This window comes from Sciurus carolinensis, chromosome 3 (genome assembly GCF_902686445.1).
Source record: "Sciurus carolinensis chromosome 3, mSciCar1.2, whole genome shotgun sequence".
NCBI classification, from domain to species: domain Eukaryota; kingdom Metazoa; phylum Chordata; class Mammalia; order Rodentia; family Sciuridae; genus Sciurus; species Sciurus carolinensis.
Window position 1 is genome coordinate 82764257 of NC_062215.1, and position 26221 is coordinate 82790477.

The window sequence follows — 26221 nt, forward strand, 5'->3', positions numbered from 1 at the left end:
AAGAAATGATTCATCTATTTTTCAAGTAAATGAAACTTTCTCTTCCAAAGACAACTTATTCATGAACCCAGCACATTATCTCACCAGTCTCTGGTGCTGACAGAAGAAACAAACTACCACTTCCACATTTCTTACCTTGGGATATGGATATTGCTTTGCTTTGGGATACAATGCTCCAGTATACCGAGGGATAACCATGTTAGGCACCAGGGAGTCATTTATCATCAGGAAGGCAAGCCTCTCTCCATCTGGGGACCACCAGTGGGCGATGTGAGAATGCAGAAGTTCCTCTAGAATAAATAAGTGTCATTTGAAACCGACTGTAGAGATGTGGGCTCAGTGACCCACAAACATCTGTCCTTGATATCTCCATTACACACATATATTTTCTGGACAGTGTGCTGAATTTTATTAACTTCCCTGAGAATTCTGTGAGCTACCTTTTAGTCCCAGGAAAAACAGATGCAGAAGGACAGTATGAAATAATAAAATCATGATTTCATCCGTCATCAGCAATGTAGACAAGGCATATGGAAGCACTATTACAGCAGAAAGAATGAGAACAGTGACTGAAGGGTGAGAAATGACCTAAAACCACACGAGTGTTACCGTGAATTCATATTTGTATATGACTATTTTTCATTCTCTCACAAAATGAATTAAGAACTCACTAAAATTCATTAAACTATTTTAAACTCTAAGGAAATAGAATAAGAAATACACTGGATATCTTTCATGTAACCCAAGAATCACTATCCACTTTTCCACACTCGCTTTCTGGCTCAGAAAGTTAATCTATGTGAACTACATCAAAAGGGCCCCCATGCCCTCTGGCTTCCAGAGGACAGATCATTATAATGCTTTGGCAGGAGATTAGAAGGAAGAGAGTAAAGCCAGGTTACTTATTCTCTTAACTCCATGCTGCAATGTCACCTCAGGCTGCCTGTGAACTTTAAATGATATCACTACTTTGGTCAAAGCAGGCTCCTCTACACAATTTTCTCATCTAGTAGTAGCTTGGCTGCTACAGGTTGAGATCACAGCACTTCCTTTTGTGGCTTCCTCATATCTTTTGTTTTGTAAACTCTCTTTGTAAATAAACCCTTTTCAAATTATGTACCTGCATATGTCAGGTCTTTCCTTTTGGAATCCTGATAGAAACAGTCCAGAAGTTGTCTCAGTAGATAGATCTTCAAAATTAGATTTTGAGATCAGCCTTTATTACTATATACCATATATATTATATTCTAAATATAAAATATATATGGAATATGATAATAACTTTCTAAGAGGAAATTGTAGCATAGATAATCCATAGTAGGAGATGGAGTTGTGAGTATCAATTGTCACTAGTAGTGACATGGGAAGACATGCTGGTAGAGGGCAGAGGTGTTAGAAGAACAAGTGTTTGTGATACTTAGTTGCTACAACAACAATGATTATAAAAACTGAAATACAGTTGATGTGGTTCTTCTGACAACCCAGGGAAATTGCCTAGGGAAAAAAAAAAGAGAGAAGTTGAAACTATGACTATGAAATTAGGGATGTACATAGAGAATAAATGATCACCATGGGATCACTGAATGAGTCCATTTCTGCATTTAGGGAAGGATATGGCTGAGGTCCAAGATAACACAGTAATGTTTAAGAATCTGCACCCAAATTAGGGGCTCAACTCCTGTGTGATTTTAAGCTGAGATAAAGATATTGGTAAAGATAATTTGGGACCTTCACACATCAGCTAAGGATACTTGGGTAAAGAGAAGGAACACTTTTTTTTCTCTTGACCAGTCTCATATAGAACACATTGTGTTATATATGATATATAATATATGTGTGATATATATAACATATCACAATATAGCATGTGTGCTATATCATTGTGCTATATTGTGCTAAATAGTGCTGGTATACGCAACTGATTTTATGGTTAAATATTCTGAACCTCAGAATACTCACAAGTCTTTCACTGTCAGAGACAACCTCTATACAAGAAAATTAGAACTCTTCTGCATAATGGCAGCAAATTCAAAACAAACTTCTTTGAAAGTTTGAGTCTAAAATATTGGGAAAGTTTTTAAAGACCTGGTAGTCCATGACACATCAGGGTTTTTTTCTCAGAAGAGAGAAAAATTCTTGGAATTGCATTTGTGCAAAAGTAAAGATGAGTTAGACTCTCCTGGATTTAAAAAAAAAAAACACAAACCACATTTTAATATTTAATATTTTGCTCTGTTCTTGTTCCCAGGTGACCTGTAAGGCTTCCAGTTCTGAGTTGGATTTGAGCAACTGAGGATTCTGCTGTGCAGATAGGCTATGTTGCAACCTTCTCTCCCTCCTGCACCTTGTGACTCAGCAGATGCAGCAGTAATGTGACTGCCCATGACAAAGAGAGGTGCCATGTGAAGCTTTTGGCACTCCCATATGATAATCACAGCACAGGTATTTCACAGTTTGGAGAAAGACCATTCATTCTCTCTTGTGTTAATGGATATTATCTATTTCATAAACAATTCTCTACTGGGCTCTGATTGAGAAAATTAGCCTGACTATGAGTTACCAAATGACTATGCAATCCATACCACCCATCAAAACCAATTATTATCTGGTCCACTGACCATAAACCTAAACACACACAGTAATGTTCGACTAAAAGATAAAAGTCTTATATATGGGATTGAACCAGAAAACATATGGGACTTTCCATAATGTTGCAGTATTTGCTTCATCTTCCCACTCTCATCTCTCACACCTATGCCCTAGGGTATGTTTTCTGAAAAAACCTGTCAGTGGACAAATAAACATTGGTTTGGCCTGTATGATGTACATGAGCAAGTCAGGATTAGATAGACTGTGTAGTACAATCTGACTCACAAGAGTCATGGAGGCATTGAAAGACAATAATGAACATGTCTTCCAATTGGCAGAATCTCGAACCAAATATTTAGTTGTCCACTTTTGTTGGAGAAAATTTGGCTTGAAGAATAGATTCATTGTGATTCATGCATGGTAACTAATAATAAGCCATCTCATCAGAGAGAGGGAAAGAGTAAAACTAGAAAATTAGTAGTGAGGATGTTTAGGAAAGATAAGTGGATTGACTTATCATAAGGGGTAAATATTTGAAAATGTGAAGGTATTAATGTCCAACTTAATGTTTACGAGAGCACAAGCACAACTAAAGTGGTTACCAGTAATTAAATGAGCAAGATGACTTCCCCATGCATGTCAATCAGCCTTTGGCTCCCCCGCCTACCTGGCAACGGCCATTATCACTGAGCTTTGGTATAATATAATTTCCCAATAAGTCTATGTGACAAACTGGTGGCAGATGGATTACATGGAACCATTCCATCAGGAATGGGCAGCATTTGTGTCATGCAGAGAGAAACATATCCTGGGAGTGGACATGTCATCTTTGCTATATACAGTCCTGTCAGTACTACTATATGTGGACTTAATGAAAAATATATCCATTGTCATAGTAGCCTACACTGCAACACTTCTAAACAGCATAGGCAGGAGGGACAATTCTAGGAAAATTGGGATAGGAGTTGTAACATCATCAGTCATTATCATGCCAATAACCCATTGGACACATTTTGAATTGGAAGCTAAAATGTCTTCCCTAAATATTTTAAGTTTATTACAAATAAAAGGAAACAAACTAAAGAAACAATAACAGACAGAAGACCCTGACACTGCATTGGGTCTGATGATATTTCGTTTACAAGAAATAAAATGTGTCTTTACTATACAAAAGAGGTCATAGAAAAATGTATTTAGAACTTAGGACATTCACAAATACTTCTTTGCCCAATGGTTCCAGACAGAAATTGTATCAATTTGACTAAGAAAATTAAGCAAAGAAATAAGATTTTGTAGGAATAAAGTTTTGGTTTGATCCACCAGTTAACATATCTAGTCAACATAGCAAAATAAAGGGAAAAGGATCAGTAGTCGAAGAAGGCAATCATGATTATTGCCTAATGCCACACGATAAACTTAATTCTTTTGTTAATGAGAGTATTTGCTCCACAACTGTATATGAGAAAGATGAGTGTTGTTGTATTCATAAATTCCAAATCTAAAACTGTACTGATACCATCCTGCAGTGAAACAGTAGCAGAATGAACTTAGTGTGCTCCTCTTTTAGGGATATAAGCTTTTAATTAGAATATTAAGAATATTCCTTTGGTCTCTGACTTTTCATTGGGTATGATCAATATGAAACACAGGCAAATCAAATGAAGGGCAGAAATGAGTACATGGAATTTTATTTTTGGCTCCTACACATTGAAATCATGTGTCTGGTTGTGTTCCTCATCCAAACTTATTTCTTTTACTGTGAAAAAATATGCAGGATTTCCTTCTCCTAGCTTCTGCTGACTGCTACCTCTCCCTTCCACTTCAGGTGTTAATAATCAAACCATTACTAGCCAGTGGTTGTTGCATAGACCTTGTCCTTGAGCAGTGAGGCTGGGTGGGAGGGAGGCCCTTAGGTCACTGGGGGTGTGCCTTTCAAGGGCACCATAGGATCCCTGTTGGGGTTTCCGGGACCCCCAGCCTTGGGCATGGTCAAGATGGCGCCTGGCGCTGAGCCAAAAGCGGCCAGCTATACAGTAAACAACCAGCGAATTCCAATGATTGGCTAGTTAACGATGTGATTAGAGCATGCCCCCCTCGTGTACCTATTCTATGCCTGCAGCTGTCCGTGCGTTTACCTCGTGTGCTCTCCCCTGATTGGTTGAAGTGTATATAAGCTTGATGGGTGGGGGAAGAGAAAGAAGCTGAGAGTAAAGAAGAAGCTGAGAGTAGGGGGAAGCTGAGAGTAGGAGAAGAAGCGAGGAAGAAGAGTGCGAGCGAGGGCGAGAGCCGAGTGGGAGAAGCGGAGCGGCCGAAGCAGGTGTGAGCCGAGCGGGAGAAGCGGAGCGACCGGAGCAGGCGAGAGTTAAGCAGAGGGAAAGAGAGCGAGAGAAAGAAAAGAGAGAGGGATAAAAAAGAGGGAAAGAAAGGAAGACTGTGCACAATAAACTTCCAAAGCTTCAGACGTTTGTCGTGTCTCTCTCTGCAGGCAGAGGGAACGCGATAACTGGTGCCGAAACCCGGGAGCATGAAGGGTTTATAAAGAAGACAAGGTAAGATATCTTAAAAAAATTTTCAATAAGTTAAACCGGTTATAAAAAAGTTAAAGGGTATCAGGATACGCCATCAGCGGTCCTGGGGATACGCGGAATGCGGTCCAGTTAAAGGGTATCAGGATACGCCATCAGCAGTCCTGGGGATACGCGGAATGCGGTCCAGTTAAAGGGTATCAGGATACGCCATCAGCGGTCCTGGGGACATGCGGGATGCGGTCCGATTAAAATAAAAATAAGGACACACGGAAGGTGGTCCGGTATCGGGATACGCCAGCAGCGGTCCTGACGCGTGGAACGTGGTCCAATTAAAAGTGAAAGTAGAAACACGCTTGAAGCGGTCCAATTAGGGTATAGGTAGCACGTGAAAAGCCGCTATAAAAATTTTAATGCACACTTGATAGATAGTTTTCCTTTCAGTAATCTCGTTGCTCCTGGCAGCTAGGCCACTGTTTGTTATTGTAACTGCCATAACTGAAGCTATTCAAATTAGTAACAATGGGGTCTGAAACGTCTAAACTCAGAATGCAGCAACCCCTCAGGGAGCTATTAAAAAACCATGGGATGCCATTAAAGGAAAAAAAACAGCTAAAGTAAACTTAATTTAGTTCTTTTCATTCTAAATTTCTTAACTCTGGATAGGGACGGCCACTCTGCAGCTGATCGACATTATAATCCCCATGATACTCCTCAAGTATGGGCAAAATGGAAAGATATCCTGACAGGTTGTTGGAAAGGACCGGATCCAGTCCTTCGTTGGGTCCGAGGGTCTGTTTGTATTTTCCCACAGGATCAACAGACTCCAGTCTGGATTCCAGAAAGGCTAATCAGAGTTTTACAGCATGCAAGTGATGCTGCTCCTCCTCGCAATGGCGAGCCTGAGCCTTCCTCCAATAACAAAAACTCAGACGAAAAGGCAAACCCGGAACCTATGGGCCATTGTTAGCCTAGCCATATTTTTTACTTCTAACTAACACATTTTTTATCCTTCCTTTTCTTGTTTTTCACCAATTCCTCTACAAGCCTGTCAATTCTACTGATGATTTTTCAGGTCGTGCTGTTTTTGGTGACAAGGATATCTCTAGTCTTTCTTTGCTTTAACAGGAGGAATTTTTGTACTTTGCCACTGGAATCATACTACAAATCAGACCCAGAGTAGAGCAACTCGTTCTGCTGACCCTAGCTGTAATATTGCTTTTCCTCCCACGTCAGCTTGTGTATTTCCTCCCTTTTATGTTTCTACCAACTAACATTTCTAATAACACCTCTTAACTGTTCACTAACCGTGTGCTATCTTTCACAATGCTGGAATGGTTCTTTTGCCACCCGTGCAATTTTGATGCACATTCCTATCTTCCTACCAGTCCTAGTTTCTGTTGCAGATATAGAATTGCCAGTGCTATTATCAAGAAACAGAAGAGGCTTTGACATTGCAACAGCCGTGATCATTGCCATCACAGTCCTTGCAGTAGCAGCATTGACACAACCATAACAACGATCATTTGGCCGAAAATACAGCTGCAGCCTTACAGACCATAGAGACTCTATCAGGAGTGGACTTACTACAAGAACAAGTGGATACCTTGCAAGAACTTTTGGGACTGGGATGCATTTATTCCCTGAGAGCTGTTTGTGTTGCCCGTATTGTAACTCTACTGGGATGTATATTGTTTCTGTATTTAATATGGCTACATGGTTTTTCTTCTGTTTATAGATTTATCAAACAGCGGGCAGGCTTAGGAGCTATGGTGGTACTCCTCTGCCTTGGCCTCCTTCTCTTCATTCGTTTTGGCATGCATCTACGAGCTAGCCAATAGAGAGATCAGATTATCTTTCATCAGGCCATGACCGCCCTAAAGGCCGACAGCCCCCCATTGGTATGGCTCTTGATGCTGGACCGGTAGTCAAAGACGGGTAATGAAGGAGGTGGCTGTGTACCAGCCTAAGACAGGAGCTGCAGCATGCTCTGCAGGCTCTGATGACGGGTAAGGACATATGCTGACCACTCAGCCTAAGACAGACACGGTCCCGAGCCTTAGTTTAATAATAAAGAAGGGGGATATGTCGGGGTTTCCGGGACCCCCAGCCTTGGGCATGGTCAAGATGGCGCCTGGCGCTGAGCCAAAAGCGGCCAGCTATACAGTAAACAACCAGCGAATTCCAATGATTGGCTAGTTAACGAAATGATTAGAGCACGCCCCCCTCGTGTACCTATTCTATACCTGCAGCTGTCCGCGCGTTTACCTCGTGTGCTCTCCCCTGATTGGTTGAAGTGTATATAAGCTTGGTGGGTGGGAGAGTAAGTAAGAAGCTGAGAGTAAGAAAGAAGCTGAGAGTAAAGAAGAAGCTGAGAGTAGGGGGAAGCTGAGAGTAGGAGAAGAAGCGAGGAAGAAGAGTGCGAGGGAGGGCGAGAGCCGAGTGGGAGAAGCGGAGCGGCCGAAGCAGGTGTGAGCCGAGCGGGAGAAGCGGAGCGACCGGAGCAGGCGAGAGTTAAGCAGAGGGAAAGAGAGCGAGAGAAAGAAAAGAGAGAAAGGGATAGAAAAGAGGGAAAGAAAGGAAGACTGTGCACAATAAACTTCCAAAGCTTCAGACGTTTGTCGTGTCTCTCTCTGCGGGCAGAGGGAACGCGATAGATCCCAGTCCTGGGTCTCTGGTTCTAGGCTTATTAGATTTTGCTCCTGCATGCATGCATTCCTATGGTGATGCACCACCCTAAAAGAGGCCCAAAGTGACAGGGCCACCTGATTATGGACTGCAACCTCCAGAATGGTGAGCTAACCCAAGCTGTTCCCTTTTTAAGTTAATTGCCTAAGGTATTTTTTGTAGTAATGGGAAGGTGACTAATATAACTTTCTTAAATTATTTACTTTTGAGTGTGCTATTGTTTTTGATTTATATGAATAATTTACAATTCAGTTAAAGAGAAGAGTTACACATGACCCACTGGAGAATGTATGATGAGGACTAAACAAATATGAATTCTTATACTTATGAAATTTAACCCTATTGGTTAAAGTCAACACTCTGGATTTCTGAGGGGGTGGGTCTTATCAGAGGTACTAAGGTATGTATGACAGTACTTTCCACAAGTAAGCATGGTATATAAACCTCAGGCAACTGTTATACCCAAGTAGAAATTGGGTAAACCCAACTCTCATTTATTTTAGATTGATCTTTGTCTCATATCCTACTCCACAAAAATGTTATCGTATCAAAACTACAAACACAAAGAGATATGTGGTTTTTTTTTTTTTTTTTTCAGATGAAAAAGTGAAGTTAACTGGAAAGGGAAGTTAAATAGAATAATCTAATATGCATTGGCTTTACAGTCATTCTGGAGAAGGCCCAGCTTCTTTAATTGCAACTAAGAGGGACATTTACTCAAGGATTGAAAATTCCTATGTTAATTATATTGTATTATTTACAAACAATTTATTTTTACAAATTGCATTCCATTCCAATTTACTGTAGGTTTGGCTCTTCAATGTTTTTATTATTCTGATTTAGGAAATCTCACTGCAGAGCAGATGAAGTCTGCAGCACATGTGGTTTTATATCACAGACACTTAAAAAAAGCCTCAACACAAAGCATTTCCAGAAAACTAAGATATGATCATTGTATTCGGATTAACATGCTATTCTGAAAAGCAAGCTGATTTTATCCATTTATAATCAACTTAGAGTTTCTCAAGAACGTATTGCCATCCCTGCAGGCCTGTGGTTAATGCTTTCCCTTTATTTCTGCATTTCACTGCCAATTTTCTTGTAAGAATTATCTGTATTCATAGTCTTATCCCTTCCTTCATGGGCTCCCATGCACTGCAATCTCATTCTGGTCCCATCAACTCACTGATTTTGCTCCCGTCAAGGTCATGGATAATCAAGTAGCAAATTCAATGTTAACTCAGAATCCTTAGCTTGTTTGACCTCAACAGACTCAGCACTGTTGATAACTATGCATTTCTCAGGCTTCATGGCTGCATCACTATCTTTTAAAAAAAAAAAAAATCTTATCTGTTACAGTCTAGTGACACTGACTCTCAGTAAGTGTTCAATAAAATTCTGATGAATCAACGAGGAATAAATGTGACTTCATGTATCCATGAGAAGGCAGAAAGTGAAAAATAGGTATTTTGAATAGTTCTCATTAAATTAAAAAGATGCAACAATTGCAATCTGTCAAAAAAGGATATTGTTTATCCTGTAATATTTTTCTATTTTTGCCATTCTTGCAAGTCAATACAAGAACCATTTCTTCTAGGAAGCACCTTGGAATCCTCTATCACATCAAACTTCTTTTTTGTTCATTTGTTTTGTTTTTCATACTGGGGAATGACAGCAGGGGTGATTTACACTGAGCTACATCCTCAGTTCTTTTCTGTTTTTAAATTTTGAAACAGGGTCTTGTCAAGTTACTTAGGGCCTCACTAACTTACTGTTCTTAGCCTCAAATTTGTGATCCTCTAGCTTCAGCCTCCTGAATCTCTGGGATTATAGGTATGCACCACCATACTTGGCATATCAAACTTAGTTTTATGTATAATTCTACTTAATATGCTGACATAGGTTATTTGTATACTTCTTTTTTCATGATCTGAATGGTTCCTTACATAATATTTATAGTTTATCCCTTCACTAATTTGGATATAGTAAAACTCTTACTCCTCATTTTATTGCTTTCATATAAGCCTTGACAGATATATTTGCTACATTGCTGTGGCTTGAAGTTCAGAGAACAATTTCTTAAAAATATGATAATCTAAAATATGTTAATAAATCATTTAAGCACATTAGTCTCATTACTTGATAGACTTTAAATAATTTAAAGTAAGTCATTTTTTTCCTACTAGATAGATTAAATATAGAAATTTCCAAAGCTGTGAACTTTGCAATTACATACTTTCTTTTAAACAAAACTTAAAAGATTTTTAAAAATTCACCTTTGATAACTTACCTCATTTAATTATAATACCAAATACATAGATGCCCATCACTAGCATTGGGTGTGCTTTGTGTAAACAAAATTTAAAATTATCTTCCATCCCAACAGTTTTATTATTTCTCTGAATTTCACCATCCCTTTAAAACATGCCATATTTTATATGTTTTTATTTTATTTAGGAAATGAATAATGCTAAGAATGAGACAAAGAACACTTAAAATGACACTTTTCAAGACTCCATGGTATTGACTGTGGTTGAGAGCAATACCCACAATCACAAAGTGGCCTAGTCCAAAAAAAATTAAGCTCCATCCTTAAAATTGCCATAAAACATTTTATTATCTTTTATGTGACTCCTCTTATCTTTTCTCCCATGACTTTTGTAGAAAATAAATTTCAATTTTTGAAAACAATTAAAAATGTTACATGTTACTACCTGAAACTTCCACACACGTGAGATTGTAATTGACTTCTGAAAAGTAATACAAAGCTGCCCACACCAGAACCACACACATACAGCACTACAGAACATGAATTCCCCAGGGCATGTCGCTGTGTCCCTGAATGTGTGAAAGAAAGTTCTGGAGCTGGAACTGTTGGCACATCAAATAAGCAAGCGACATGCAAGATTAAGGTGCACATGGGACTCTGGCAGCATGGGTTGGGGACAGCAGCCAAAACGTTAAGGGAGAATCAATAACATCTGAATTAAGTCCTTCTGCCAAACCTATCAATGATTCCCTTAAAAGGATTTCTTCTGGAAATGAAGTGAACATTGAGTAAGTCCACAGATAGCAGCATGCAGAACCTTTGGCTGAGGAAAAGATTAGTGAAATATGAAGATTTAGGGGCCCACATGTGTGCCATGTCTTAGGACCCAGGGAAATCAAACACCAAGACGTAGGGCAGCCTGGTGCCTAAGCAATGGCTTTGGAAACAGAAGACTTTCAAAGGCCAACTCTGCCACTCATCAGCTCTGAGTCTTTAAAGGTCACTCGTGCTCCCTAAGCCTTGATTTCTTCAATAAGCAGTGTTATAAGGATTAAATCAGATACACTGTGAGATTTCCTAGTGTACTTGGAACATAGTGACCCAAAGTGTTGAGTTCAATTTGAATGGAAGAAACTATATATTTTTTTCACTTCCCCTTTGGAAACTTTGAGACCTACAGTGTCATCACAAAGGATTTTGTTACCTGTTTGTCCTGCCCACTCCAAAACCTCGACACTGTTCACTCTCTGAGCAAATACATATTTTTATTACCTCATTAAGAAAATGATATTATTTGTTATCTATTGGTCTCCAATATTGTCCTTTAAAATTTCCCTAAAAGTGGAATGCCCATAACCTATACGAAGCTTCCCCAATAGGACAGTGGCCTAAGTCATCTTGATCAGGGTTCAAGTCAGCAAAATAGGCACAGTCTACACTGCACATACACTTCATTGACTTCAAGCTCATGGATGCTAAGGATCACACTGCATTGCCCAACATAGCATGGCCAGTATACTGAAATGCCCACATTTCTATTAACTCCTCTCCTCCCTGAAATTCACTCCTTGTTAGTGCTCGCTCACTGTGTCTGCCACCACCATTTACTAGTGACCTAAACCAGAAGTCACAGAGTTACTCTTGACTTTTTCTCATGCGCCCCATCTGCTCAGTCACTAAGACCTAACTATTTCACTGCCTCATCAATTTTAGAATCCTCCCTCCTTCTAACTGCTTTAACCCCAGTTCCAATGCTCATTATCTCCTGATAGAGCATAGAAAAAGCCTTATTGCCGCTCACTGGTCCTTGCCACTATTAGATCCCAGCTTCGCACCATAACCAGTATCGTCTGTTTACATGGAAGACTCAATCTCGTCACTCTTGTACTTGAAAAGCTCTACTAGTTTCCACAATTATTAGTAGAAACATAATTGAAATCCCCGATCATTGTGGGAGGTCCCTATCTTTTAGTTCTTACTGCCTTTCTGTGTCCCAAATTTTATACCTTGATAATATAAAGTAGATTTAGTTTCCTAGCACACACTGTGCTATTTAACCCTTCTGTGCTTTTTCAAGCCATTACCTTTGCATGCATTTTCCTTTCTGATATCTTCTTCTCATGTGTAATACTTCTTAATTTTTCAGGCTCAACTCAGAAAGGAAAATGTTGGAAAATTCCTGAGATTAGATTGGCATAAGTCTCATTTCTTTACTCTTCCAGAGGATCCTGTGTTGACCATAAGTCGAGTCCTCATCACACTGAATTCACCTGGTTTCTTCCCTTGTCACTCTTTCACGTATATCAATGACATAAAGTTAAAAGGTTTATCTTAGCCTGTGCTTCTCCTGGTAAGGGCATCTCTTAGCTCTAGCCAGTCAAATCCCCAGATCTAACCAAGTATTTTCTCCACCTATTTTTTTTTTTCTTTCTCAATTTAGTGGACCATTCTAGACCTCTCCAGACTTATCTAGGCCTCTCCAGACTTATCTTTTTAAAATAGGAAAGTCAGAGTTTCAACTTCTGAAACTCTCAACCCAAGAACCCTTCTTATCTACTCATGTATTTCTTCGTTGCTGCTGTTGTTTGGCACTTTCATGGTATAATGATTGCTGATATTCAGTGTAGTTCTCACTACTCCTCAAAATAAAGCAGTCTCTAAAAATCTTTTATTATTTGATGCTGGCATGTATACAGAAATCTATTATAGATATAAATAGACGTGCACATACACAGCTATATATAAATCTCAAGGACTACAACTTATAAATTTCAAGGACTACAACATTTTTAATAACATATCTCTGTCTAGCAAAATCTTTCACTTGAATATAAGGTCTCAAGGTCACATATGTATTTATTTTACCTCCTGTTCTATCTTAGTACCCAGACAAGTATATGCAATACAGCTGGCCTTCAGCAATACTACTGTGGGAGAGAATGAAAAAATGAATGAATGCTCTGATGATTCACTTTTATTACAGAATTTTAATTGTTGAATCTGAGGTAGAGAAACTGCATCTGCAAATATTGTTCAAGAAATAAAATCACTTTTCTGTATGATTCTTGATTCTATTATTTGTAAGTCAGATAGATTTACTTTAAGTGTTGACCTGTTTTGCCAAGATCAGTTGCAGAATCTGAAACTCAGCTTTGAATTTGAAGTCATGCTTTGAATCTTTCCCAGGCAATATGTACCCAGAACTCAGCTAGTGAGCTGATGATTAATGGATGATCAAAACTAGAGAGATTTTTAGCATCTCACTGATTTTTATACTATTATTACTATTTCATCTCACTTTTTTTGTAGTACCTGGGATCGAACCCAGTACCTCAAGCATGCTAGGTCAGCTCTCTGCCTGCCACCAAGCTACATTCCCAGTCCTTATTCTCAGCTATTACCAAAACTTGATTCAACAGTTATTGAAAATAACCCTTCAGGTAGGCTTTATTTTTCTCCCTATGCAATGGCTTTTAAAATGTGACAGACTGTTCCGGATGGAAATGACTAAGTCAAGTGGCTTTCATGCATTTTTTGACAGGGAAAGGCTTTTGTTTCTTCTTTTGCAGACAATCTGAAAAATTAAGCATCTAATTCCAGAATGCTGTGAGGTATCCATCACTCTCATTTGTTCAGTATCATCAACAACAAAATCTGTGTAGCCGAGACCAAGTGTGCATACTATATACGTGCATATTATACATACACATTCAAACACACACCGAATATGGAATCATATAAGTAGATGTAAATCACAACCAGGCAAAATGTGAGTACATGCAAAAACATGAAAGCACAAAGATAATTTCGAGAGGAAATAAGGAGAAGATATAGTGCTAAATGTATTACTCTGAAATGAACAGATTTTTTCTTTTAGATTTTGTATCAAAATATGTCATTTGTATGCTTTTTAAACAAAATCTGTTCAACTCACCTTCATATAACCAGTCAGCAATCCCATTAAAAATAATTCCTTCTTTCCCAGAGGATGTGAGTCGCAAGGAACTGCTCTTAATATCAGGTTGGTAGTAGATATTATTTTCAAAAATATAAATCTGGATCAGGAAACATATGAAAGAAATAAAAATCCCAACATGTTAGAATGCCTTTATTAAATTTTCATGTCATATAATGACTACTGAATCACTGTTTTATCATTTGCCTGCTTTTAAGCTTTTTTAAAAAATTTAATGCATATATTTGTATTGTAATCAATTATTAATGGCTACTGCTTTCCCTATCATATCAATATCAAGTTGTCATTTGGAAATTACATGGAACTTGGTATTGATGCTTTTAAATCCATATTTTAAGCAAGGATATTTCATCTACTTAATAATGTTTCTCCCATACCACAAAATTGGTTTGGCTGTGAGGTAACATTTTGCATACTCAAGAGAATAATAACTGAAACTAGATGTCATTTCAGTAACAGTCAACTGACTGTTTGAAAAGCTTCAATTTTGAGTCTTTACTCTTAGAGAAATGCATTTGGTGGTCGATAAAAAAATCTTTAGAAATCTCTCTGACTGTATCCAGCTTGACTCCCAGATTCAGTGATAATAAGGAGTAATAAAAGTTCTTTTAACTTACAAATGGAATTCGTTTACCCATGTACCAATATTCCCTGCCAATTCTTTCTTGAATAGAATAGTAATGATAAGGGCCTTGTGCCCAAGAGTGGAAGAGTTTTAATTTGAACCCAGCATAGAATCTCCCACAATAATATCAACACAACAGTGCCCAAACAGTAATGATGGTGTTAACACAAAATAATGTATCTTTGCTATTGATAATTCAGGATAAAATTATTTGTAATTCACTTTACATTGTATTTAATACCAAATGTGCTGATTTGTGTTGTATTATAAACCTTCCATAGAACCAAATTTCTTTCATATATTGTCAAATATCATTTAGGGCAAGTCAAATTGCTTTTAGCATCCGATATTCTACCAATAAGAAAAAAGATGTATCTAGCATGGTATAGAATCATATGCAAAATGGCAATTAGAGAAGATACAAGCACTTCCAAAATAACTGTCTATATAATTATAAGATCCTGGATTTCAAATTTTGGTGTGCACAGTAACAAAGCAAATCTATATATATACAGGAAATTCCATTCATATTCTATTTCGATTTTGGGGATGTGGCAAGCATTTAATTGTGGGTATGTTTTGTTAATCATTATTATTATATTATATTATATTTAAGAATGTCAATCTATGGATAAAATATCTGGAAAATAGAGGGGTACAGCAGAGTGCTTAAAAGCATGGACTTAATAGTCAGGTAGTCTACATTTAAAATCTAGTGACCTTGATAATTTTTTTGACCTAGGTAAACTGAAGTCCCCTCATTTGTAAAATGTGACTAAGACTCACATGTAACTTACAGATCTGTTGTGAATAGTAAATAAGATAGTGAATATAAAATATAGAACATGTGTGGCTATTGCTAAAAGTGAGGCTGATCCCACATATGTTGACATCATTCAAAATCTTGAGTTTTTATAGGCTAAAAATTCTGAATCTAAATAAAATATTCCATGGTTTCAGCCCATCTATAAATTATCACCAACAACTGGTCAGTAGTTCACATTATGCAGGTTCAATATGCATTACTGTTAGAAGAACAGTAATTGCAGTAGTGGAAGGGGAAAGATGATTAAATGAATTATATTTATTGTTTTCATTTCAGTTAGAAACTTTTCAGGTAATAGGAAATAAGCTTATTAGTAAAAGAATAGGGATCACATGTAGGAAAAAGTTTGAGAAAAATATTAGCTGCCATAATACTGGATGAAATTTGGAATTAATTTAATGAATTTAATTAATTAAACCCTGATAACTGGAAAAATACATTGTTTATTCTAGCCAATTAAAGCTTAAACTTTGTGTTTTTCTCATACTACCTTCTTCAGCTCTTCATAAAAAAAGTATAAACCTTTGGAGAATCTACTCCCCTTGTTTTATTTATTTATTTTTTTTGTTTTTTAGTTTTGTTTTTTTTTTTAAATCTGAACCTTCTAATAGCACTTGTGAGTAATGACTGCACATAACCCCCACCTACTCTACCCAAGATTTTATTAGGAAGAAGGGTGACTTCTCCCAAAGCAATATGGTTCAGAATCCTCAGTTTTTCAGAGGGAAAAAACTCTAAGTCAAAATAATTAATAAAACCTTCACGACTTCAGCAGATGTATAAATTATCCCAAACTATTGACCAGTAATTACATTTATATTTGAAGAACAGATTGGATTATATCCAGAATCCATATGAAACTGACATCTGCTCCAATGTAAAAGAACAAGCAATATGGAATCAGAATTTTAATGCCATTCTACTGAAAGCTGTACTACCAGAGATAGTCCACCAGTTCGTTTTTTCCCGGTAGAAAACCACAGCAACAGAAGAGTGACTGCCTTCATAAAAAACTACCTTTATAATTTCTTAACCTTTTTTCAGTTACCAAGATTTTTCACTGAATTGTATTATCTCACCTAATAAAAAACTCTAACGACTACCTTGACAATTTGAGAACTGCACATATTCCCAGGTACTATTTGGGTTATTCTGATGAAATCAAACTGTATCCTATTTTCCATTTGGATAAAATTAAACTGGGCTGCAACTAGACTTAAATCACCTTGAAAATATGACAAACAGTAATGCCATGTATCCCCATGGTACTGATTAAACTGTCAAAATATTTTGATAACATTAATCCATTCTTTCAATGAGTCACCTAAAAAACATAACAAATAGAAAAAGATAGGTATTTGATCAATTAAGTCTTAAATTTATAGAGCATGCCAAGTATCCAGTTTTTCAAAATCAATGCTCTTAATCTACCCACAAAATAACTTAAAATTGTAAAGTCACCAAAGGAAACAGGAGGATAATTGAAATATGATGTACTGAATTATGCTGTCAGAAAATATGTAATACATGTTCCAAGAAATTATTCTAATCAATATGCTAGTCAATATTGCTCATTATCAAGTGATTGGACACAATGTGTGTCACTGATGGAAAGGAGTCCTTAAAAGCCAATTTTCAATTTACCAACTTCTCTTCCTCCTACTGCAACAACAGCAGATGCTCCAGATGCTAAATACCCAGCAGCCTGGATTACTGGTTGAGGAAGCTCTTTTAGTCAGCTTTTTTTTTTACTGCTATGACTATAAGACCCAATCAGAACAATTGTAGAGATGGAAAAGTTTATTTGGAGCTCATGGTTTCAGAGGTCCCAGTCCATAGATAGTCAGCCCCATTCCTTGGGGCTCAAGGTGAGGCAGAAATCATGGCACAAGAGTGTGGCAGAGGGAAGCAGCTCACATGATGACAAAAAGCAGAAAGAGAGAGATTACACTCTCCAGATGATATATATCACTCAAAGTCAAGCCCCCAGGTACCCACCTCCTCTAGCCAGACCCTACTCTCTTTTAGTTACCATCCACTTAATTCCATCAGGGGATTAATTCACTGATTAGGTTAAAACTCTTATAACCCAATAATTTCTCCTCTAAACCCTCTTATATTGTCTTACACATGAGCTTTGGGGGACTCCTCACATCCAAACCATAGTAGAGACGCTGAACATACTCCCTTCCACACAAGTGACATGTGTTGGACAAACAACACGAAATAATTATTTGATATTGAAAGTCATTAAAATGTGAAGATTGTAAATAAGCACAGTGTTAATGAGCCTACTGTGACTAATGCAGCCAGAGGAAATGGCTTGTCAGAGCCAGAACTCTCACTAACTTTGAGCCAGCTTAAAAGAACAGCAAAAGAAATGCACTGGATATTAAATCTATTTTAGCAGAAATACTCAAAATTACTCCACATTTACTGACTGGAGTTATTTTCATGATAATCTGAAATTATAAAATGAGTCGTTAAAAATCTCTATGAATTATAATGGCATCAGAGAATCTGTAAACTTACAGTGAATTGGGATAATATTTGAATTGCCTTTTATTGTGATTTGCATTCTAGGAGGGAAAACTAATCAAATATTTACTTCAGATGACAGCTATTGCTGTTAAGGGTAGAGTGAAAGATCAAAAATATTCCATTGTTGTATGTAGCACATTTTCTCTATTTATCCATTGATGAATGTTTACATTGTTTCCATATTTTGGCTGTTATAAATAGTTTTACAACAAACATAGGAGTGCTAATATCTTTTGAAATCCTTATCTGAATTCTTTTGAGCAAATACCAAGAAGTAGAATTACTAGAGCACAAAGTAGTTTTATTTTTAATTTTTTGAAGAAATTTCATACTGTTTTCTATAAAAACCTAGCTTCATTGTCACTAGCAGTTTATAAGTGTAACAGTTTTTCTGTGTCCTGGTCAATACCTGTGTTTTGTTTGAATAACAACCATCCTTAAAAAGTGTGAGGTCATATCTCATTGTCATTTTGATTTGCATTTCCCTAGTGATTAATGACCACATTTATATTTGCATATAAATTATAGAAGTTCATATATGAGTAATATAGAAATTAATCTAGCCTTTGGGCTACATGAATAGTAGCTATTTAATTTTTTAAAAAACTGATGATACTAAGGGTGTTTTACTAACCTAGAAGAGTTTTCAAACAGAACTGCTGACATTTAGTGCCAGAGAATTCTCTGTTGTGGAAGACTGCCCCACGTATGCTAAGATGTTTAGCAGCATTTCTGACTTTTGCACAAAAGATGCCAGTAGCACTCTCTCTGCTCCCATAGGATAACCAAAGATGTCCTCAGACATTTCCATATGTCCCTTGGCAGGGAAGAGGAGAGCAAAACCACTCCCCAGCTGAGATAGGTAAATAAGTCCTTTGCATAATCATGCTCCATATATTAAATATGTAACTTAATTCCCCAAGCCTTTAAAAGCCAATTTGTAATTTGTTGTTTGAAAGTACTTTGCTAAATATTCCTGAGGATGTACATATATAATATACTTTTATAATGTGTCTTTCCTACCTTCAAGCTTATAATTTTATGTGACACATAGGTTAACCTCTAAAATTCAATGAAGAAAAATCCAAGTATTACTAGGCTGAGTCATGAATGGCAGAGGTCAGGATGAGTGACTTCGTTCATAATGACTTTTAAAGATACTAAATTTGCATTGCATAAAGGACAGGATTGATTCCACAGGCTCAGAAAGGTAGAAAGGAAGAAACTCAATGCTACAGACCAGAATGAGCTAAAAATAAAGCATGACAACTATGGACATATTTGGAGAAGAGTTGTGGAGTGTCTATATACCCACACTTGATCTGAAGGTCAACTGGTGCCAAACCACAGAGAAGCTTGAATACTAACCCAAAGTTTCTCAATATTTGACAACTTTAAATTGCTTATGAACTGGTGCACAGTTTGATCAACTTTAGGGAAATATTTAGTAAAATAATCGGTGGCAATTAAAGAATGGATGGTAAAAATGAGAGACTGTAGGCAGGAAGATAATTCTTAAACATTTTACTTAATGGAAATGATAATTGTTAAAATGGTGTCATTATTCCTAATGCTATGTCTAAAGTGCTTACTTAAATGTGAGTTCTGAAGCCAGCTCTTCAGTTTCTCTCACTGGCATCCTTTTAATCGTTGCCATCCAGAGTCAATCACAGGAGCATGTTTTAGCCTTGACTGCACATCCTTCAAATCATTTGCAGTTATTTCCTTTTGCCCAAACCCTAGTGGCCCAAATCTAGTTCCAAAATGTGCATGGAACCTTTGATCTTTTGTTTTACCAGGAACAGACTTTAATTTTTAATCATGCTAGCTTATCAACTTCTTTAAGAATGTATACTATGATAAACTGAGCATTTGTTATTAAAATGAACAGTGTAATATTCTGGAAATAAATGATGAGAAATATGAAGATTCTCTATTGATTTAGAGACACTATTAGGGTCAGACACTATTATTTTTCAATAAATGAGAAGTTTTCATCATATTGACAGCAATAAAACATTATATATTTATATGTATATATATTTATAACAGAATAAGAATGCCTTGACATGAGAATAAAGTACCTTAAATTCTGTCATATTATATATAATAAGACATTTAATTTTTTAGTAAATAAAAATCCTTGAAATATTTAAGGTATTTCCCCTTAAAGGATATGATCCCATCAAATATTGAAGAAAACTTCCTCTCTAAGCAATTTATACAATTTGTATGCAATTTCATTCTGGGGAACATTTGAGGAATTATTATTTATTTGAAATTTTAAGTAAAATCTTATGAATGAAAAGTCATTATTTTGTTTTATATAATTTAGATTCTTCATAACATGAAAGAAAATAAAGAAATAAAAGCCAAAATATTTGGTTCTTAGAATGATAAAGTGAAAAAGAAAGTCCATAATGTAAGGCTAATGATGAGAAATAACAAAAATGCTCATGCACTTGAGACAATTTATACAAATACTTTGTAAATCTTATTAATTGTTTTTACCACAGCAGAACATATATGCAGCTGAATGACCCAGCCATGCTATTCCATGCCTAAGAGAAATATATGTGAATGGACAGATTGCTATATCTCTGTGTGTGTGTGTGTGTGTGTGTGTGTGTGTGTGTGTGTGTGTTTGTGTGTACACATATAAAATGCTCCTAGTAACACTACTTATGAGAGCTAAGGATAGTTATCACCATTTGAGTGAAATAGTGTCTTGCTGAAGGCAGAATAAAGGTTTTCTGGGTACAAACAATATTGTTTCTTCCCTAGGCACCATGTCAATGTTCACAAAGACCAGCTCTATTTTGCTACATGCATGCTAAAATAAACTGAAAACTAACTTAAAAATGTGTTTTGTAATTTATATTATTTCTTATAAAATATTATCATAAAGATTTTTATCAATATGTCACTAAAACTCACAATGTAGCATTCAATTTTTCTCTTCATAAAATTCTGTTTCTTTAATTTGCTGGGATATGATAAATTTTGTATATCGATTAATATAGAGCAAAATAAAGTAATGAGCACAAGTTAAATTGTTTGATTACCTCTGACATTTTGGCCTTAAATAAATCTCTCTCTTGGTTATAAAGTACTGCTTTCATACTGCTACAGGACCATCTCTCTGATATAAAACAACTCATTCAAATCATTCATGTCACCTTTGAATCAGTATCTGACATTCTAGAAATAGAATCACTATCAGGGAACTTTCATACTTTGACATTTACAATTATTCATATCAGGAAGCCCTTTCAAAGTTCTTATTTTTTAAAACCTTTACAGAACATATTGCATTTTTCAGCAAGTGAAAAATATCCCTTTGTCTTAAATTCTTAATTATATAAGTCACTTTACAGTTCCAAAGTCTGATCTTTTATACATACATATCTTAGGAGAAAAACAGATACCAGAATGAAGTATCAAATTCAATCAATGAAGGTAATAGCAGATTGTCTCTTGGCTACATCAGTCTATAAAACTCGTTTGGCCTACGAGATTGCCTTGTGATGAATAGATCATCTTGATAACTGAAAATATTAATACACTTATTTATGGGTCCAAATAAATACACTAGAATCAATGAGAGATAAAGTCATCAACATTATTACAAGTATAAAAAGTTCCTTAGGCACTGATGTATGTGTCAGTGCCAGAGGATGGTACTGTCCCCTCTTTGTGTATCTGTTGACTCCCCTTCCGCATTTTCTTCTCTTTCACTTTTCCTTCACCACTTCATTGTCTCACCCATTTCCCTTCTTTTAGCCCTTCATCGTAACCAAATACATATCAGTCATCTTCTACACATAAAGCACTGTGCTAAGCCTTGGACACAAAAATAAATACAAGACCCTGTGATCTAGTATGACTTTACAATAAAAGCATATGCAAATCAATGCAGGTATGGTGGAAAAGAAAAATAAAACCAATAACTTAATTCGGGCGGAATAGTACTACCTTACATGAGTGAGGGCAATAGAACTTAAAATGGAAAATACAAATAAAATTAAAGCAAGATTTTGGAGTATTGAAGAAAAATAAAGCAAAGAAATATATAAGACAGGGCTAGCTATTCAATGTGAAAATTTTGTTATCTGAAAGATAACTTTATTCATGACCCTGTTGAAAATGAGATTTCTATCAGAAAGATGTGGGATATAATCCTGGCAATGTCAATTGCTCTTTGCAGTATTTGGGCAATGAAGTCACTTCCCCTCTCTGGAACCTTACTTTCCTCATTTGTAAAAGCAAAAATTTTAGCATTCCTCATAGTGGTCTACATGTTTCCAAAAAAAAAGCATGTTATGGATATTGATCTGTAACCTGTACACAGATGTTTGGTTTTTTTAATTATTTGAATCTACTAGTAATTGGTCATAAAATATATAATTATAACTTAGAAAGAATCCTGAAAGTAAACATAAACATTTGAAGATGGTACCCTGATTCTCTATATCAACTGTATAGAGTACATTTCCTCTTATTTGTACATTCAGCCTCTGAAATTCCTTTCAATGTTAGAGATCCTTGTATTACCTGAGTATTGATGTGCAGTAGAGTATGGATGGAAAGACTTGTTTCCAATATAAAGACAAAAAGCCAGATGAAACATCCTATGGTCAGGTCCCTCCACATGATTCAGAATCTTTAGGGAATAAAGTTGCAGCTCAAAAACTGTTCACAAGAGAACTTCACTTCACCAAGGGCAGAGATGAATGTCCATATGTCTAACTGTCAGTTGCAGCATCCTAACAGATTTTGCTGCAGTATCTTCATCAGATTCTCCAAAACACATTCCTATGTTCAAAAATGTCTGGACCTGCATGGCTCCTATTCATTTTCCAGTTATGGAATTCCAAGCTTTTCTTTGGTTTTGAAAGCTTTCAGATATGTTTTTAATGAATTCATTTTCTGTTAAAGTGAGCCTTGAGTCCATTTCTGTTGCCTACTTTCAGAATCTTAATTTACAGGTGGCATGCAACCATTTAACTTTTATATCCTCGTGGGAAAAAAAGTTCTTCACTATCATTTATAAAGAGCATCTTTCCAGCTAGTTGTCCTTCCTCTTATCCATCAAAAAAATTAGTGGAAAATATGCTGCATATGCACTCTAACCTCCAAGGCTAAAATAATTTGCTTTCACATTTGTATTATAACTCCTTTTATTTCAAATTTCAATAATCAAAAGAGTTTCCATGAAGGAAAGTTTAGAGAGACTGGAAGAAATTTTCATATGCTTATCAATGGGTTTGTGCGTAATACTTTCCAGTTTATGGGCATGCTGATAAGAAAACAAATTGAAAAATGCAGAAGGTGGAACCAGGCTTGGCTATCTCCCATGCACATTTTCCCCACAGCTCTAGACTCTTTATTCTACTTCATGCAATTTCAAGGCATCCTTGGCCACAAATGAAGAAATATTTTTTATTGCAAAACAGAAACACCCAAACATTTTTTATACCATATCCTTTAAAAATACTACATACCAGTAAAATATCCATAGAAAGTGGACTTCTTAATAAAATCCCTGTGTCCAGAATTAAATTATTTATTCTGGTTAGTATTCTTTTTTTTTTTTATTATTGTACACAAATGGGATACATGTTGTTTCTCTGTTTGTACATGGCGTAAAGGCATACCATTTGTGTAATCATAAATTTACATAGGGTAATGTTTGATTCATTCTGTTATTTTTTTACCGTCCCCCCCACCCCTCCCACCCCTCTTTTCTCTCTATACAGTCCTTCCTTCCTCCATTCTTGCCCCCCTCCCTAAACCTAACTCTAACCCTAACACCAACTCTTCCCACCCCCCATTATGTATCCTCATCCACTTATTAGCGATATCATTCTTCCTTTGGTTTTTTGAGATTGGCTTATCTCACTTAGCATGATATTCTCCAGTTTCATCCATTTGCCTTCAAATGCCATAATTTTATCATTCTTTATGGCTGAGTAATATTCCATTGTATATATATACCACTGATTCTTTATCCATTCATCAATTGAAGGACATCTAGGTTGGTTCCACAATCTGGCTATTGTGAACTGAGCAGCTATGAACATTGATGTGGCTGTATCTCTGTAATATGCTGATTTTAAGTCCTTTGGGTATAGGCCAAGGAGTGGAATAGCTGGGTCAAATGGTGGTTCCATTCCAAGTTTTCTAAGGAGTCTCCACACTGCTTTCCAGAGTGGCTGCACTAATTTGCAGCCCCACCAGTAATGTAAGAGTGTACCTTTCTCCCCACATCCTCGCCAACACCTGTTGTTGCTTGTATTCTTGATAATCGCCATTCTAATTGGGGTGAGATGGAATCTTAGGGTGGTTTTGATTTGGATTTCTCTTATTACTAGAGATGTTGAACATTTTTCCATATGTTTGTTGATTGCTTGTACATCTTCTTCTGTGAAGTGTCTATTCATTTCCTTAGCCCATTTGTCGATTGGATTATTTGCATTCTTGGTGTAGAGTTTTTTGAGTTTTTTATAGATTCTGGAGATTAGTGCTCTATCTGAAGTATGATTGGCAAAGATTTTCTCCCACTCTGTAGGCTCTTTCTTTGCATTGCTGATAGTTTCTTTTGCTGAGAGAAAGCTTTTTAGTTTGAATCTATCCCAGTTGTTGATTCTTGCTTTTATTTCTTGTGCTATGGGAGTCCTGTTGAGGAAGTCTGGTCCTAAGCCGACATGTTGAAGCTCTGGACCTACTTTTTCTTCTATAAGATGCACGGTCTCTGGTCTGATTCCGAGACCCTTAATCCATTTTGAGTTTAGTTTCGTGCATGGTGAGAGATATGGATTTAGTTTCATTCTGTTACATATGGACTTCCAATTCTCCCAGCACCATTTGTTGAAGAGGCTATCTTTTCTCCATTGCATATTTTTGGCCCCTTTGTCTAGTATGAGAAAATTGTATTTATTTGGGGTTGTGTCCGTGTCCTCTATTCTGTACCATTGATCCACCTTTCTATTTTGGTACCAATACCATGCCGTTTTTGTTACTATTGCTTTGTAGTAGAGTTCAAGATCTGATATTGCGATACCCCCTGCTTCACTCTTTCTGCCAAGGATTGCTTTAGCTATTATGGGTTTTTTATTCTTCCAGATGAATTTCATAATTTCTTGCTCTATTTCTGTAAGGTACATCATTGGGATTTTAATTAGAATTGCATTGAATCTGTATAGCACTTTTGGTAGTATGGCCATTTTGACAATATTAATTCTTCCTATCCAAGAACATGGGAGATCTTTCCATCTTCTAAGGTTTCCTTTAATTTCTTTCTTTAGTGTTCTGTAGTTCTCATTGTAGAGGTCTTTCACCTCTTTTGTGAGAGTGATTCCCAAGTATTTTATTTTTTTGGAAGCTATTGTGAATGAGGTAGTTTTCGTAATTTCTCTTTCTGAAGATTCATTGCTCATGTACAGAAATGCCTTAGATTTATGTGCATTGATCTTATATCCCGCTACTTCACTGAATTCACTTATGAGATCTAAAAGTTTTCTGGTGGAATTTCCTGGTTCCTCTAAGTATACAATCATATCATCAGCAAATAGTGATAGTTTGAGTTCTTTTTGCCTATTTGTATCCCTTTAATTTCTTTGGTCTGTCTAATTGCTCTGGCTGGAGTTTCAAGGACGATGTTGAATAGAAGTGGTGAAAAAGGGCATCCCTGCCTTGTTCCAGTTTTTAGAGGGAATGCTTTCAGTTTTTCACCATTTAGAATAATATTAGCCATGGGCTTAGCGTAGATGGCCTTTACAATGTTAAGGAATGTTCCCACTATCCCTATTTTTTCTAGTGTTTTGAGCATGAAGGGGTGCTGTATTTTATCAAATGCTTTTTCTGCATCTATCGAAATAATCATGTGATTCTTGACTTTAAGTCTATTGATATGGTGAATTACATTTATTGATTTCCTGATATTGAACCAACCTTGCATCCCTGGGATGAAACCCACTTGATCATGGTGCACTGTCTTTTTAATATGTTTTTGTATGCGATTTGCTAAAATTTTGTTGAGAATTTTTGCGTCGATGTTCATTAAGGATATTGGTCTGAAATTTTCTTTCCTCGATGTGTCTCTGTCTGGTTTAGGAATCAGGGTAATATTGGCTTCATAGAATGAGTTTGGGAGGGTTCCCTCCTCTTCTATTTTATGGAA

General features: G+C 36.5%; 1 protein-coding gene across 3 annotated transcripts in view; it reads right to left on the reverse strand.

Moving 5' to 3' along the window:
* Nucleotides 1-26221, reverse strand: part of Dpp10 (dipeptidyl peptidase like 10) — a 1299115-nt gene that overhangs the window by 86744 nt on the left and 1186150 nt on the right. For all 3 annotated transcript variants that reach the window (XM_047546244.1, XM_047546243.1, XM_047546245.1), the window contains exons 8-9: nt 14006-14126; nt 136-290 (exon numbers count right to left, since the gene is read on the reverse strand). In XM_047546244.1, coding sequence (XP_047402200.1) covers nt 136-290; nt 14006-14126 — 276 coding nt within the window. The remainder of the gene's footprint in view (nt 1-135; nt 291-14005; nt 14127-26221) is intronic.